At 33.0% G+C, this 18,782-nt stretch overlaps 1 protein-coding gene across 1 annotated transcript; it reads left to right on the top strand.

The window, feature by feature from the left end:
* The first annotated feature begins 4,259 nt into the window (after nucleotides 1–4,259).
* LOC125051655 (inhibin beta chain) lies at nucleotides 4,260–13,156 on the top strand. The gene is made up of 4 exons (XM_047652146.1): nucleotides 4,260–4,317; nucleotides 10,893–11,099; nucleotides 11,688–12,058; nucleotides 12,550–13,156. Exons 2-4 carry the CDS (start codon nucleotides 10,985–10,987, stop codon nucleotides 12,694–12,696), a joined length of 633 nt encoding a protein of 210 aa, XP_047508102.1. The 5' UTR covers nucleotides 4,260–4,317; nucleotides 10,893–10,984; the 3' UTR covers nucleotides 12,697–13,156.
* The last annotated feature ends 5,626 nt before the right edge of the window (nucleotides 13,157–18,782 follow it).

Here is an 18,782-nt window from a genome sequence, read left to right as displayed (position 1 = left end):
TTCTCGGGCCTTTCTTATTTCTGATTAAATAAATGACCTCCCATTCTTTGTCAACAAAGTTCATGAGATGGTATTGTTTGCTGATGACACTTCACTTCTATTTAAAGTGAATAGGAATAACGTATTATTGGACGATGTAAACAATTCTATCTCTCGTATAGTTAACTGGTTTAATGTAAATAACTTACTGCTTAATGAGAATAAAACAAAATGTATTAGATTTACAACTACTAGCGTAAAGCGAGACAAAACTGTTTTTCTAGGCATAACAATAGATAGTAAACTCCAATGGGGCCCACACATAGACTCTTTCAAATAGGCTGAGCTCTGCAGCATGTGCAGTAAAGAAAATCCGACAGTTTACTGATAAGGACACGGCTAAAATTGTGTATCATAGCTACTTTCATAGCGTTATGTCGTACGGTATTTTACTGTGGGGTGCTGCTGCAGAGGTTCAATCCATATTTGTGCTGCAGAAGCGGGCTGTTCGGGGTATTTGTTGTGTTTCTCCGAGGGACTCGGTACGGAATAAGTTTAAGGAATTAAATATTATGACACTATCTGGTCAATATATTCTTGAAGCCTTGTTGTATGTCCAAAAACATATAAACGATTTTAAAACAAATGGTGACTTTCACCAGTATAATACGCGAAATAGAACTAATTTGAGTGTACGACCAACCAGGCTCCAAAAGATAAACCACTTATATGGAAATTGTATTCGTTTTTACAACAAACTCCCAAGCGAAATTAGAGAATTATCACTAAATAAATTCAAAGCCCTCGTTAAACGAAAACTAATCAACAAAGCTTTTTATAAATTTGAGGACTACTTAAATGATCCTAATCCTTGGGATTGAATTGCTCCAGTTCAAACAATTTGTATGACAATACTTGACGATTAAAAAGAGTGGCGGAAAGTTTCTTGCCAGTTCTTCTTACCCGCTCTACGCCCTTGACTTGCGAACTGGTAGTAAATGTAAATTTACGACTAATTTAACTTGACGATTCAAAAGTGTACTTAGTTACCCACTTGAATAAAGATATTTTGAGTTTGAGTTTGAGACATATGTTGTGTACACTTCTAGGAGCATTTTGTACTCAAGTCTTGAGCAGTTTTAACAATGAATTTGAAGAAGTATTATCATCTTTACCAGCAGCCTATATCGATACCGCTATATATGTACTATATATATACTTTCATAATATTTTCACGGATATAATAATATTTATGCTAACACAGTCTTTAATATATCTGAAAAAGCGCCATCTGTATTCAAATTGACTTATTATTATTGCCACGAAAGCATTTGTTTTTGTAGATTACCTTAAGTAACACTTTCATTTGTAGGTGTCATCACACACACACAATTTGGAACTATTCTACAATCTCCGTTATTTTCGAATAGGCTTTATACTTAAGATAGTTACCAGTATTTAACGACTAGCTTTTACAACGATTTGTTGATGTTTCAGTAGTACAAGTACAATAATGGCTGGCAAAATGTTTAAAATCTACGATTCCTAGCAGTCCTCATTGATTTTTCAGAAGTAAATCGGTCACGATTGCCTTAATGCGTTTCGTTAGTTTTAGCCTGTTGACGTCCACTGCTGGACATAGGCCTCTATTTTTGACAACCCTAAATTTCCAGTACAACCGGTTTCCTATGCTTTGCATCCAACGCCTTACTTCCACCCTTACCAGGTCAGATGACCACCTAGTAGGAGACCGTCCAATGCTTCGCTGACTGGTCTTTGGTCTTCATTCCAGGACGTTTTGCATCAGCCATCCATTCTTCGGAAATTGTGTCCTTACCCATTGCCATTATACGCTCTCTTTGCTATCTCAGAGACTTTAGTTATTCTACGGTTCTCTTCACTTCTAATTCAATCGTGTAGAGAAACACCGACCGCAGCCCTCTCCGTAACTCGCTAAGCGACGTGAGCTTATGTAGGCTTCAAGTAATAGACCAAGTCTCAGAGCCGTAAATCATCACTGGACGCACTGTTTTGACGAAGACTTTTGTCTCAATGTCTTGGTCATATTATTAATTACAATTAAATTCGACGAGGTTAAATAAATAAATATAGCCTTTATTGACAATCTTGTAATTAACATTTTCTACTTATTAACGAAATATAAACTAGTTATTAACGAAATTTGGTAAAATTAAATGTAAATATTATCATATTATTTCCTATTAGACACTAGCTTCTTGATCGACGATCGACGAGGTAACAAAAGACTAAAAAAGTATGAACAAACAAGAAGGTTTTCTTTTGTTGGTGCTAGAAAAAGTTGTTTATACACAACATGTGTACAAAAACTATAAATATACATAACTGTTAAAACGTTCTTACATATCGTTACAAAGCGTCTTAAGAAAGTAAACATTAATTATAATTTACTAAAACTACGCTTTTGGAATACCATAGAATTCTCCGAGTACGATGATATAATAAATATGTATATAATAAAAGGTGTGAAAACGGAATACCTTTCTATTACTGATTATTTGTAAGAGGTTGTGAAATTTATTTAAATATAACAATAAAGAAATATACACGTTAACATTACCATGTTCTTGTTCTAAGTGAATGAAAACTAAATGAAAAACGTAAAATAAAAGTCATCCATTTATATTTCTTAGCGTTGATATTCTGGAAAGATGTATGATAAATTTTAACAGGCGCCATACAGTCGCACAAACACTGGTGACTGGGAGTCTGCCAAGAATTGATTGAAATATACGCTTCACCAATACTTTTGACTTTTGAGAACTGCACAACATGATTTATCTAAAAGCCTTTTGTAGCTTGAATATTAAAGTTAAACTTACGAAGATTTTTCCATATAAGCCTATTTTTTTATATTTATCCTAAGCAATAGATTGATTTTAATATTTGAAAAGGTCTTATAATAAAAATAAAATAAGAAGTCTTGGAAGGCTTCAGCGTGAGACTCTCATCCCTGAAGTCGTAGGTTCGATCCCTAGCTGTCACCAATGGACTTTCTTTCTATGTGCGCATTTAACATTCTCTAGAACGGTGAAGGAAAACACCTTGAGAAAACCGGCATGCCTTAGACCCAAAGAGTGTCAGGCACAGGAGGCTGATCATATACTTGCTTATAAGATCGACAAATGATCATGAAATACAGAAATCTGATGCCCAAATCTAAAAAGGTTGTAGTGCTACTGATTTATTTTTATTATAATAATAATATACTATTAACGTAAATCTTTTACGATTTCCTAAGATGTTATGAAAGTACTTTAGCGGGCTCCACAATTAATATTTTAGTATATATATATATTTGCATTACATCTCAAAAAAAATTACACACAGTTTCGAATATCATCATTAGGTACGATTGTTTATGTTTCAGTGAATCTAAAATTTAATATAGTTTAAATTTGGAAACAGAACAGAAGAGATCATAAACAAATAACAGATTACTAAATTAATCGAAAATAAATGTCACAGAATTAATCACGCGTTTATTGTATTAAGTTAATAACGCTATAATGTAAAAATCAGATTATGCAAATATTATTGACCTATTATTTCGTAAGTATTAAAATAATGCATATTTTAATATATGGCAATAAAGCGGCGTTTAAATAGGCATCTCCTGGACAGGCGAGCCCTCCAATATGCCACATCTCACGTAACATATAAATAGTATCCAGTTCAGTAAGTCCAGTTCTGTATAAAAATATTAATAAATAGTAATTAAAAACAATTGCCCATGTAACAACATGTAATAAAAGCAGTCTTACACTTTGTTTTGTAAGGCATACATACTCTTTTTATCGGTAAACACTTCTAAACAATTCTACAGAAAGTGTCCAAATTATAGCATCACTTAAAACACTATAATTAGTATAATCTCTGGAATATAATCTACTTAAAGTAAAAAGCGTACCAATTCTTAGAAGGCTGGCAAATTAACATCAGGTGAGCCTCCTGCCCGTTTTTCCTCCTATAAAAAAAACCTACACAACCTATTTTAAAATATTATATCACTAGTGCAAAAGCTTAATATACTTTTGAGTAATTTGTTCGACTCAGTCGTCCTATTAATAAAATAATAAAAAACGAAAAAAGTGTTTTTTTAATCGTATCCACTAAATCTAATATATCTAGCGATTTGTATACGTTCCAAATGTTTTCCCAAGTTCTGATTCATCGGGAACCACCCCATTGGTATATAAAGCCTGGATTTCCCACTCCTCATTCAGTCTGACTGTAGCATCGGGAAGGGATGTCTGCGTTCCACGGGGCGAACTTTTTACGCGATCACAATTTTCCTACGTGAGCGTAAGTTGTATTTAAATATTTTTATTATTTTGTATTTAAATAGTTTTCTATATTCATAAATCTAGGCGTAGCTGCCCTGTAGCCCGTAGCGCGTAGCACACACGTCTAGTAAATCAATATTAATTCAGTTAAATAACTTATTACCATTATGACATTATGATTTAATATGTAATTTCCATGCCTATTTTTAAATGGCTGATTGTGCTGTTTTATAATTCAATCTGAATGTACCAATTTTATTGGAAATAAACGATTTATTTATTTAAAATTTGCTTTTGTTAGTATATGTAGAAGAATTTATCCACATCAAAAACACCAAAGAAATATTATAACTATCTAAAGATCGGTAATTATAAAAGTGTATTATAATTTTATATTATATTATAAGCTTTATTATCAAGAACTAATTATTTTGTGGTTACCTATTGTTTGTGGTCCTTCAATTTAAGGGTCAAGAAAGCCTTCCAATATTCTAAGTGCGTTGACCTCTATTCGTTATAAAAATATGTTTCATGTCCAAAAATATTCGTTAGGTATATATATTAGACTTTCGGTGTATAGTGACTTGAATTATTACTTCACATTTTGTTAATTGTAGTAATATTAGAAAACACTTAAAATATATATTTAAAGTTTAATGCAGATAAAATATAACTATAGAAGTTTATTTTTAAGTAATCACCCATCTTAAATTATTTTCTAACTTATACTATTATGTAGTAGAACATTAGTGACTTCCAAAGTCAAATTTGATTGTAATTGCATATTTTTAATATGTCCACTAGAATTTTATTTCACTTGGACTTTTTTATTGCTCTATTCATTTTATTACCATTGGTCTCCATTGATTACTATTTCTAAATAAATAAATAAATAAATAAATAATTTATAAACAATTATTATCTGAAAATTGATCTTCGCTGCTAGGCTGTCAACTTATAAATTTATTTTGTTGTAATTTATTTTTTGTGATGGCAACATAAAAATGTTTCGATATATATGTAGGACAATTAATTATCTCTGAAAGAAACAAAGTCGCAAACAGCGGAGCTAGCTGTTTTATAATAATCTACATCATTAACATTTTATAAATTACTAGCGAGACTGAGTGAATCCATAAAAATAGCCTATGTCATTCCATAGACTATCCGCCTCCGTAATTGTGGATTAATAAGTTATGTTTAACGATAGCCAGGGTTCGAATCCTGAACACAATATTCTTTATTAGCTATTTAAAAATGCGTTCGAAATTTACATGTTTTCATTCTCATTCAACTTGTATTTTCCAACTAGCAATAATTTAGATTTGTTATTTTTTTATTCATGCGATACTAAATTTATCTTTCTCCTCTCAGGTGTTTAATAGTGATATACACTTTCCCCATGAGTCGATGTATTACCTAGAAACAACAAACTTTTCATTATGAAAGCTATACATCTTAGCGATCTGCCTTGCGATTCTGTAACTCACTTTTCGAACTCACACAGCGGTTTTCACAGCGGCGGTAGCGCTCAAATCAGTCGTAAAGCAGTCATTTTACGATTTGGCATTCTGATAAACAATAAACTACAAGCTTTCTTCTTATTAAAAAAAAGTACTAAACACAAAATTCACGCAAAACCGGTTAAGCCATTTCGGAGCAGTTTAACTACAAACACCGTGACACGATTTTATATATTAGATTAATATTGTTTTGTAGATGCTTAAATTGATAACTAAATATAGTATGTAGTGTAGTACATTAGGCATACGAATTGCCATTTCAACCCTTTTTAGTGTAAAAGTATTTCGACGATCGCGTGATGAATTCTACTAATCCACAATACTTGCCATTTAATGTCGCCAAAATGTAGGTGAATTTTTACGATACGATTATAATAATTTTTATTCAGTCATGGATTAACTTAAACTAAAACTTAAATATTCATTCCTACGTATATAATTTCATAAATTTTTTTCTATAATATCTTACAGAAATATGATCGTAATCTAACCGAGCCTTTATAGACACCTGCCCTGCGATTCTGTAACTTGTAGTTTATTGTTTATCAGAATGCCAAATCATAAAATGACTGCTTCACGACTGATCTCAGAGCAACCGCCGATGCGAAAACCGCTGTGTGAGTTCGAAAAGTGAGTTACAGAATCGCAGGGCAGATACTTAACCATAATATCCTATCCTGCTCATTCGTGACTTTTGTATTTCCTGTATTTCTCATTCTTTTGTATTGCATCGCAATTCATGAATTCGAGAGATTAGCTTTTTTTTGTATTATTTTAGATTAAGGTTGGTGATTCTATAATTTTTATAAGATTTGGTAATGCACTTCTTGCACTTTACTCATGTTTCTTTTTTCTTTACTAGGGTTGCCTGGAAGAGATCGCCTCTTAGCGATAAGGACGCCCGTTACATCCCTTATAATTTTTATGTATTGTTATAAAAAAGCTTAACGCAAAAAATAAATTCGCAGTTGTAATTGGTATTGTATATATGTGTTATACGTAACTAAGCAAAATGTGTTCAGAGTGGGAACAAAGTGATATTTGATTCTCTTCGGCATTTATTAAATTATTTGAATAATGTGTGGGCTTCATAAAGTGTTTGTTCTACTTTTAAATGCCAAGAGGTCGAGAAATTTGATCAAATACTTTCAACAAATTGTCTGTCAAAGTTCAGTAAAAGAATTTGTTATAAAAACTGCCAATTCAAATTTAAAAAAACACTACATTCGTATGAAATTATTTTAGGATCAACTCAAGAATTCCGAGACTCTGTGATCTGTGATACAGTATATCTCGGAGTTCTGTGTGCCTCTTGGTAAAGGCCTATTCTAACCCTTTCCACTGTTCTCTATCCTTTGCGACTCTTCTCCAGTTGTAGCCTGCTGTTAATTTGAGTTCGTCCTCCCATCTTTTGCGTTGTTGGCCTCTTCTTAGTTTTCCGTCTCTTCTACCTACCTACATGGCTACCATTCCGTCATTCAAAATAAAATTAAGTTATTTAGTAAAGATTATATAAAGTAAATATATCAACTTAAATAATTCATAGTTCATTCGTAATCTTAGTAGGTCGACAGTGTAAATGTTTTACATTTGAAAATGTAAGCTTTAGTATTTTCTAGAACGTATTTAGATGTTATATTTATCACACATGATCTCTTTGCGATAATTCTGCAAGGGTTGTAACTTTATTGGATTTTTCGATACGTCTGTAAGTCTTAGCTTTTTAATTTTCTAATGAATAATATTATAGATAATAACTAGTATTATGTTAGTTTATTACTCTCTTATTAAGAGACAATGGACACTTGACATAATCTGTCAAAAACGTACTAGATTTTGACATACAGTTTTCGCGCTAAATTTCGACTGAATTGTTAGCTAAATTTCTACATTATAGGCGACAATTCAACACTTGTATTAGGTTATTAAGACAATGAATACTTGACATAATCTATCAAAAACTGGAATATTATGACGTAATGAATACATTTTTCGAGCTAAATTTCGACTCGGAATTGTGAGCTAAATTTCTACATTACAGACGAAAACATTTTCTACAAAATTGTATTTAAAAGTTAAACTAAGAATTTTTAGTATTTTTTTTAACTGATACAATTGTTTAAAGATCTGGATGGTTTTATAAAAAATATTATAGTTCTAAATTTTATAAATTTTGACATCCATTGACATTACGTAAGACTGCACGTGCTAACGTTCGATCGCTGCAGTAAATAATTCAACCCTGATGCTAATTTTAAAACACCATCGCCTTCAATGAGTCTTTGGGTCACCTCAGTTCCTATGTAGGTCTCGTTTCCTCATTTATTCGAAGTTACTTAGAGTTAAGTGCTTGAAGAAGGCGGAAACGTAAGTTAGTTAGTTTTAATTGTTAATTAATTGTATTTTAAATTAAATGTTGTATAAAAGTTATATAACTGTTTCTTAATATTTTATTTCTTAATAGGCACGCTGGTATTCAGTTTTCTGTGCCTGACACAGTTGATTTTTAAGTCTAAGTGCTTTCCTCACAATGTTTTCCTTCAGTACATTGAATCTGTTCAAATGCGCAGATAATAACTCTATTGGTGCATAGTCGAAAATCGAACGCACGACTGTAGGGTTGGGAGTTGCATGTCTACACGGCTCTTATTATTTAATTAATTACCATTAAATGTTCTGAACAGTTGATTCAGTTTCCGCCTACGTGGTTTACGCATACCCCGTTATACCCCGTTAAACAGTCTTAAAAATTATCAAAGAAACAGCCTTAAAAATGATCTAAGAAACAGCCTTAAAAATTATCAAAGAAACAGCCTTAAAAATTATCAAAGAAACAGCCTTAAAAATGATCAAAGAAACAGCCTTAAAATTATCAAAGAAACAGCCTTAAAAATTATCAAAGAAACAGCCTTAAAAATTATCAAAGAAACAGCCTTAAAAATTATCAAAGAAACAGCCTTAAAAATTATCAAAGAAACAGCCTTAAAAATTATCAAAGATACAGGCGCAAAATTCGTTACTGCTTACTTCATAGGGAGTTATGGGAATTGACACGTGGTGGATTTTAATAATACGTAGTGTTTAGTTGCACTAACATCATTAAATAATGCTCGTTTAACGCTAATAGCTTGTGTAATAGTGTAGACAGTGTAAGTCGATATGTTACATGCATTTTAGTTTCATTGTTTATATAGGTATTGTCTGATTTTACATCGCATTATTTATGGAATATCTTATCTAATAATCAGCTGCATCGGAAAGTTTTTAAATTCACGATCTAGTCAGACGAAATAAATCACTTAATTACTTGTAATGTTTTCAAAATCGAACTTATAATTATTTTAAAATTTGATACGACAAGATATAAATATATGTGGAATACTTCTAATACTAATAAAATTTAACAAATTTTAATTTCTTGTTCGTTACTTTTTATAGTTCATGTATTTCCTTTTATGATTACCTTGTGTAGTCTTTGCATTGAAAACAGATTAGTAATTTACAAGAAATTTTGCTACAGTTCATACCTTTTGGATATGGCATTTCAAAGGTGAAAACGCATCAACTGCCAATGATAACTCTTTGATAAATTAAATCACATTCGTGTAATGAAACGTTTTTAATAATATAAATTTTTATTTTCATTTATATTTACAATTTTCTTAACCTACGAAGTAATAATAAAAATAATTGAAAATTACTTAAAAATAAAATTAATAAAAACTAAATTAATTAAGTAAAATTTAATTAATTAAATTTTTAATTATTAAAATTACTTTGTATGTTAAGAAAATTGTAAATACAAATTATACGTATGTAACTATAATATGTAGTATAAATAAATATAATTTAATTTTTAAACTAATATTTAGTATGTGTTTATAACGAGAAAATTGTGAAGTAATTATTAGTTCTCTTGTGTAAATTTTAGTGGCACATTAGGTATAGAGGTAATACCAGACACGTAAACTAAATCCTCGGCATATTTAAAGGGTATAAGCTTTTGCGGTGTGACTCTTGTTCAGGGCATAAACTATGAGAGTGAGACTAATGTGAATTTAACGAAACAACTTTGAATTTTAATTTTTTTATAGTAAATTAGGCAAATTTATTTTAATTTACAATTTTCTTAACCTACATTTCGTTAATAAAAAAAAAAAAAAGTTTTCTCACAAAATATTATCAAGCCAAGCGTTGGCTTCAATAGTATTTATTTTTTACCAAAAAGTAATGCTTTATTAACACATGGAATTTATTTTTGTCCATTTTTTAAACAAACAAAAGTTCCTTCCCAGATAATACTTCACAAACTAATAGTATTATAGCTGTCAAATTTATACACGTGTCTTTTTTTTATTTTGAGTGTTATTGCTAACTAAAAATCATATTAATTTAATACTAGTTTCACCTAACGATGTACGAAAAACAGGCTAAAACCTCACTAAGATTTTTTTGTATTAATCATTATAAAGAACAATTTGTTGATAATTAAATTGTATATAATTAGCCTTTATACAGAGCCTTTTAATCTAGTTTATTCCCCAAATTTATACGACTAAATACTTTTAATAAACCCAACTCCGGAGGCAGGTTATTTTTTGTCATATTCGAAAAGATGCAATCGTACCTTTTATAGTAAGGTATATAAAGTCAACTGTAATTTTAGTATGTAGAAATATACTTTAACTTACTTTCTTTTGTTACAGGTAATTGCTGAAGCCAGTGTCTACTTTTGGAGCTCAACGATGGACATTTATTTTGATTCTTAAAGATTGCTGTATTGCCTTAATATATACAGTCATAATAAAAATACAATATAAACTGTAGTACACACGGTAACGCAAACTTGAATCGGCTTGTGTGTCCGACCAATAAGGGCGCGCACACACGTCGAGAGAGATTGCGTAGCCTGCAGCCACGGGCGACAAACGTGTGCACACGGAATAAAATTTATTTCTGGCGGCAGTTACAGCTTTCTTTTCGTCTGGTTCATCTTATTAATGTTAAGCTGATAGTATAGGATCAAAAGGTATTTGCACTAGTACTCATGAGTAGTATTTCACAGGTGAAACACTGAATGGTCAGCGTTTAATAGAATTTCGACTCGGCACGGAAGCCGAGTCAGAGCATGGCCTGTCTGTCGCTGAGGCAGAATTGATGGTCAGGGCAGAGACAGCGCCAAGAGCGCGTCGCTTGAGGTACACTCTGTGGGCATTCACTGTTCATGGGAATAGTACTGTTGGGGAAATGGCTGGTGCTACAGAAGTAGGAGGTTTGTTTTCGTTGTTCTTCTTCTTAAATGTCTTTAGTGAAATTTTATTTTAAAAAATACCTCTCTTCACGCTGCAAAATAATTAAGATTTCAGGAGTATCTGTATAGTATGTAGTCTGTAGGCAAGCTGCACTAGATAACTAAATATATGAGAGGGTGAGATGTAAGAACCTAACAACCCAACGGATCCCTAAGCCCTACAAATGTATACTAAAACATAAATATATAAATAAGTACCGGATGTCTGCACCAAGAGACCTAAGGTAACAGACGGAGCCCTTCGAGTAGGATCAAATGTTCAAGGTGGTGGGATTATCTCAAAGCTTTCGGGCAGGCTCACCACGATAATTAAGGGCTTGAAGTAGTCTTCACCATTTTGAGAGGAAGCGAGAAATGAATAAGACAGCATATTCAAATCTCATTTACTGTTCAAAAACTACTTACTAATACTAATACTACTACTACTAATACTACTTACACCTTCAGCTGTTAAAATTTTGAACTACCACGTGGGCCGTTGGTAAATATTCAATAAATTTTAACCAATTATTTCAAATAAACTAATAAAGTAAGAACCATTGTTTCCAGGGTTAACGGGTGGTGGTCGTGGTTGGCAAAGACTGGATGTAACATCAGTAGCACGCCGATGGGCTGCGGGAGGAGCGCGGGAGCCTCTGCGGTTGTTACTCGACTGCAGTGGATGCGCCGGTCGCGTGCGCCTGCGACTGGGCGGCGCGGCGTCAGCGCGGCCCCTGTTGCGACTGCGACTGGCACCTCACGCTCCTCGTCGTCGCCGAGCCCTAGATTGCGATGCTGCCGGCCATGGGCGCTGTTGTCGACAGACGTACTACGTGAGCTTCCGCGCACTCGGATGGGATGACTGGATCGTCGCACCCGAGGGCTATTATGCCAATTATTGCCGCGGGGCGTGTGAGCCATTCCTCAATTATCACTCGCAGGTATAATTCGTACATATTATAAGTTAAAACACTATTTTGACCGGATTGAAGTTATGTATTATTATAAATTTACAATTATTTAACATAATTTTAAATTTGCGAACACAATCCGCAAAAATAGAGGACACCGTGAGCCATTTTTGCCAAAACCCTCCATCTTTTAGTCGATACCAACTCCGGGGAAATAAATACAGATAATGCAACTTTCTCTGCAGCTCTGATACTTCTTGACATTCAACATCTTTTGTCTTCAGTCACCGTGACCACGCACGCTGTAAAGCACGCGAAACGTCGGATAAATTTAAAATTATGTTAAATAATTGTAAATTTATAATAATACATAACTTCAATCCGGTCAAAATAGTGTTTTATTTAAATGAGTTATGTTAATCAAAGACAATACTATATTATAAGTTTCTTTATTATTTTTATATAAATATCATCGCCTAAATGCACATTTAATGATTTTAATTCAACGATTAATGTGACAGGTCGTAGAAGCAGCTCGCCTGGAGCGCGCCGCGTGTTGTGCACCGGTGCGCTTCTCTGCGCTGTCGCTCATCTACTTTGGCGCCGACTCGAACATCATTAAACGCGACCTGCCCGAGATGGTTGTGGAAGAGTGCGACTGCCCATAGCGGCCTGTAAATAGCCTACGCCGCCCGCCCCGCTCCCTGCTTTGCCGCTCGAATCCGATTTAATCAGAATCGATTATAAATAATATTCTCGACTTGTGTAACATTTTGTTCCTCGCGTTCAAAGACTATATCCTAAATCAAATGGTGACACGCAGACGACTCGCGTCGGCGGATATTGTGCTTTGGACATTTATCGCGCTATTATATCGCAGGCGTGGTTACGAGGTCCGTTGTTTGAGCTAAAGTTCGACAACATGCCAAATTGCCTTGTATCCGCGTCTGTGATGAAAAGTAAGCGACGCACGCCATGTCACGCCGACGCGACTCGTTTGTTTCGAGCCTAAATAATTTAATATGCCGTTTTCTTTCACCGCGTTTGGTGATCGCTTGTAATTATTGTAAACTGTATTATAATAATTATTATAATTATATTAATAATAAATCAACTTTTTCATAATTACAATTGTGTTTTTGTTTACGTAGCTCTTAATTAAATTAAGTTTAAAACGTTTTTGAATACTAGACACAGATGACATTCATACTTTACGGCAATTTCTTTGTAAAAACAGAATAGCCCTTTAATAGAAGTATACGTCTTATGGCGAATCGTAAATGTTTAAATAAAAATAACTTCAATGTATTCAATACATATAGGTAACCTACCCAAAAAATACATTTTCGTTCCGCCAATATTGACTTTCGCAAATGTCAAGGATATCTTGAAAATACGAATTCCTGGGTCTAGAAATACAAATGACAAGATCAAAGAGCAATTACCTATTCAATTAGGTATCGAATTTGACGTACATTTAAATATTTTTTTCTACCCAGAGCTTCTTGGCCTTATGCTGATTGCACTATATATCTATGTGCACAATAATTAACCGTATACCGCTAATACTGATAACAACATACATATTTTTAAGTCAACGGGAATGAACACAATTTACCGAAGGAAGAGTCTTTAAAAAGCTTGTTATATTACTTTTGTAAAAAATGTATTATTGCCCTCCTGATTATTTAGGTAAACATTCGATGTGCTGTATTCAGCGCATCGAATGTTTACCGTAATATATAATAATAATAAAAATAAATAATATCGTCTATTGACGAAATTAAAAATAAATCTGATGTCAGGTCTACAGTAAATAAATAAATAAAATCACTTTATTTGACGAAAAAACCAATTACATTTTGTACTTACATTCTAAAGGTTATATAAACATAGTATATGCAACGAATCTTTGTGTTTTCTCTATTAATTTTGGTTAACCTCGTACATAAAATAATGGTTGTGCCTCTCCATTTTTATTATATCTACGGTGTATTAGTAGAAATAAACTGTTTATGAACTGATTTAAGATACATTATTCTTAACCTTCATAGTAATAATTAGAAAAATTTATAATTAGAAAAATTAAAAAGTTTGGTCCCTGTGGCAGTGTACTCTTAGAGCTGGCAGAATTCGCTGTATTGCGATACTTATTCGTTGAGCGAGGAAAGCACCAGCTCAGTCACCGGTACTGTCTACCAGGCGTAAACTTAAATCTTTAATTAGCGGCTGTGCACTTGAACTCCACGGCCCAAGAGTCTCTCTACTTCAAAGGGAACCAAATCAAAGTTGGAAAATACAATATTTTAATATCAAAGACAAGTCAAATAAACTTTTTACAAAGCACTTTTGAATTGTTAAATTATCACTGACAGGAAGTAGTCTGAGAAGAGCCGTCAAGTCCTAATGCCTAGAGCCTAATGCTGTCTATGGCCAGCTACAGCTAATTGTTTATTAATTAATTCTAACGTAGCACTTAAAAATATTATTTCTTGAAATTTAATAAATCATTACTACAATTCATATTTCTGTAGCTCAGCATTGGCCCTCGACCTTGGTACCTTGGTGCTCAAAGTCAAAGTCAAAATCATTTATTCATATAGGTAACACAATTTATACTTATGAACGTCAACACAAAGAAATATATGAAATGTTTCTCATTTTACATTTACTGCCAGTTCTCAAATCAAGGGTGTAGAACGGAAATGAAGAACTGTCAATAAACTCTCCGCCACTTTTTTTAACCGCTCACGGTTCTAAGTCAAGTGAGCACAGAGTGATTATTTTTAACCCTCGAGACCCTTGTAAAAAGTTATAAGGACAGAAACTAATTAAGAGTACCGGTGACGTTAGAGATGGTGCTTTTTTGGAAAACGTGTCAGCTTCGCAATACAGCGGGGAAATACTGCCAGCATTAAAGATTTATTAAACAGTATTTAGGTTTAAAGACTTTATTTCTCAAAAAGACAAAAAAATTCACTTAAATGAGAATAATACTCTAGATTAACATAACATTGTAGTCGCTCTTAAAATAATCACAATAAAAGATAGCCGTACATGCAATAAACTTAAAAATAAAGGAACCAAAGAAATATGAATTAAAAGTAATTATAAGAAATGAATTTAAAAGTAATTTTGTCTAACATATTCACTCAGCTTCGATTTGAATGAATTGATAGAAGTTATATTTTTTATATCTGTGGGTAGTTTATTAAACAGTATTTTTTTATCATATAATTTATTTCCAACTCAAATATAAAGTATTTACAATTTTCTTAACCTGCATAGAAATAATAATAAAAATTAAAAAAAATAAAAGTTTGGTCCATGTGGCAGTGTACCTTTAACAATTAATAATAAGACAGTAATTATTACTGTCGTGCATAAGAACATTAACATATTATAAATATTTGTTTTAAACTTATTAAATAAGTGTATAATTTTTACCGTTTAAATTGAATTAACTAAACTAACGTTATCAGCAACAAAACCACTTGCGTCGGTTAAAGTTCGCAATAAAAATAAAGCAGAGTACGTAATGGAAAGCTCAGCACTGAAAGCTCCCGAACTATTGTATCGCAGAAGTATTGGCGCCGGTTTGTCGCGCGCTGTTTGTGTGGGGTTGCCATAGTTTTAGGATTTTCCCAGTAAAAATTCAAAGACTTCGAATGTTAATACGCATAAATATAACATAATATAATGTAAAAATTACATTATCACTTTTTTCTCTCTCTCTCGCCTGATGTTAAATGATACCGCCGCCCATGCGGCCAGAAGGCTCGCAAGTGCGTTGCCGGCCTTTTAACAATTAGTAAGGCATTTTCTTACATAAGTCGAATTGGTTTGGAAATACTTCAGTGGGCCGGGCACATGGTGATGGTGGTGTAAAATGGATAAAATTTTTAAAAATAAATTTAAAGAGTTTGATCCCTGTGGCAGTGTTTCTTTAATACTGACAGCATTTCCTTGCTGTATTGCGATACTTATTCGTAGAGCGAGGAAAGCATCAGCTCTGGGATCACCGGTACTATCTAACAGGCACCAATTGAAATCTTTACTAAGCACCTATGCAACTATGAACCCCGTGGGGTTCTTGGGTCGTAGCCCAAGATACACCAAAGCTTGAGAATTGTCTTTTATTTTATGGTGTACTTATGTCATATTTATTATTATTATTTTCATGCGTATTAAAATTAGACTGTGTCATGGACACCGTATTCCTGTGCGATTCGGGTGCGTACGATCGATGTCTCCGCAGACGCCGCGACGCCTCACAGCCGAGTTCCGTTGTCCGCAAAGTTTACTATCGTAGTCTGCACTAACTTTGACGCTCAGCGATCCTCAAAAGCTATAGATTTATATATTATAGAATATTTTGTTACATAATTTAAGTGACACAAGTGATTATTACACTATTACGTCACTAAACATAACAATGAAATATTATACACAGTATTACAATTTATACAGTATATACAGTACTCGTATTTACAATTTTAAACTGCATAGTAATAATAAATTAAGTTTCTTCTTAGTTTTCAATCAGGTTTTGCTATTTTATATATTTAGTATATTATTCAATTATTAATTAATATTAATAATACTTATTATTTATTATTTTTTATTTAACAAGGTAGGTTTCATAACCTTTTAACTAAGTAACAGTAGGTCTTTGTGAAAAAGCATTGCTAAATTTCTTTGAAAAAATAATTAAAACTCCTTTATTTGTTTAAAAGGTACTACAAATGTCATTATGGCATAGCTGCTAACGTCACGCATATTCTATTTCTTTTTACTTGTAGATTGTCTTATTCCCATCTCGCTCGCGCACGCTCGGCGCCCATACTGATAATTTCGTATCACGGTGCGCGCGTATCGTAAAATTTTACTGTCATAAATTTTGCTTTCCTGAATAACCAGTCGGTTTGAGAGGTTTGAGGAGACTCAAAGGTCCTGGGTTGTTTCCAAGTGAATAATATAAAATATTGATGAATACAGACACTTTCGTGACACGTTTTTAAATGCGTTGTTACCTACGCATTTAAATGTAAATACAAATTAAACTTAATTACGCACATTATCTTCATTTTAAAACCTCTAATAATTGTGATCGTTCTACTATGCTAAACTTTATTATGAAAGAAAACCTTCTTGAGTAATTCTTTTAATAAAAAAAGTCACAATACATTTTAAATATCGACACAAATAAAATATTACGACAATAACAGATGGCGCCGGTCGGCCTGTCTGCGACTGTAAACAGATAGTACCATCTTATCGTTTGTTTGACTACTTGATTGTTTCTTATCTATTGTGCGATTAATAATAAGATTTTTATCGTAGTTTCTAATTAATATGGCTTGTACTCAGTATATTCACTAAACAGACTACATGGGCTATAAAGTAAAGAACATATTTTTAATAAAACCTCATTTTTTGTTACTTTATATATTTCGTTCTTTATTCAAAGTAATCATATTGTAAGATTAAAATTTTATTTGAAATTACGCAGTTACGTAAGTATGTTTTGTTTTTTAGTTTTGTAGGCAATTCCATGGAATTGGGGTGAAATCTCAACTTAAACTCAATATAGTGTTTGTTTTCTTTTTTAATGTAATAGGAGGGAAACGGGCAGGAGGCTCACTTGATGTGGTACCGCCGCCCATGGACACTCACATTGCTAGAAGGCTCGCGAGTGTGATGCCAGCCTTCTAAAAATTGGTACGCTCTTTTCTTAAAGGGCCCTAAGTCGAAGTGCTTAGGAAATACTTCAGTTGGCAGCTGGTTTTGGTATATAAATAACTTGTAAAGACTTTTGCCAAAATACGGCAGACAGTTATCTAAAAATAAATGAGCTGATAGAAATCTGTTTAAGAGTAAAGTAACAGAAATAGGCTAAAATTATTAGTAATAATAACTAGTTATATAGTCTGCCTTACGTATTTAGCGGCATATATTTTATCTATACTTATATTTACTCTGTGGACATGCCAAACAGTCCTATCGAAAGCATTGTTTGGCTAACCGCAAGTTGTACAATCAGAATGGTATGCATCGAACATGTGCGAATATTACCGTTCGTATGTGAACGAATTATAAATGGAACCATGTGGTCTTTTGGCGTATTTCAACCTTGAAGTCATGGGTTAGAACCCGTGCAAGAGTGCCTGATGTTCCTAGATGCGCAATTTTTTAAATCACATACTTCGCTATAGAGAAAAACTATTATTTCTGTACCGTGATTTAACATTCTCTTATGAGTTTGTGATAGATTTCTACTACTGGTTTACTCTAACATAAGCTGCATGTATTACTCATTAAAAATAAGTTGGCCTAGTGTCTTCAGCGTGCGACTCTCATCCTTGAGGTCGTAGGTTCGATCCCCGGCTGTGCTCCAGTGGACTTTCTATCGTGCGCATTTAATATTCGCTCGAAATGTGAATGAAAACATCGCGAGGAAACCGGCTTGTATTACGGCCCAAACAGTCGACGGGCGTGTGACAAGCACAGGAGGCTGATCACCTACTTGCCTATTAGATTGACAAATGATCATGATACAGAAAGCTGAGGCCCAGAACTAAAAAGGTCGTAGCGCCTCTGTTTTGTTTCTATTATTTCTACTGGTCGATAATTTTTCGCTCTTGGGTTCTTTGTTCTTGATAAATTTATTTTCTTATTTATTAAATAAACAATTAAGAAAATAAACAATAATTAAAAATACTTAATAGGTTTAGTAACGTTTTTAAATTTCATA

Source organism: Pieris napi, chromosome 8 (genome assembly GCF_905475465.1).
Source record: "Pieris napi chromosome 8, ilPieNapi1.2, whole genome shotgun sequence".
In the NCBI taxonomy this organism is placed as follows: domain Eukaryota; kingdom Metazoa; phylum Arthropoda; class Insecta; order Lepidoptera; family Pieridae; genus Pieris; species Pieris napi.
The sequence above is the reverse complement of the archived record's forward strand: the minus strand, read 5'-3'. Positions and strand labels throughout refer to the sequence as shown.

Excerpts from the sequence above, each read along its gene's own strand:
- LOC125051655 (XM_047652146.1), top strand. The coding sequence starts at position 10,985 with ATGGTCAGGGCAGAGACAGCGCCAAGAGCGCGTCGCTTGAGGTACACT. Across the intron at positions 11,100-11,687 it reads TGGTGCTACAGAAGTAGGAG|GGTTAACGGGTGGTGGTCGT; the intron begins GTTTGTTTTCGT and ends CATTGTTTCCAG. Across the intron at positions 12,059-12,549 it reads TCCTCAATTATCACTCGCAG|GTCGTAGAAGCAGCTCGCCT; the intron begins GTATAATTCGTA and ends TTAATGTGACAG.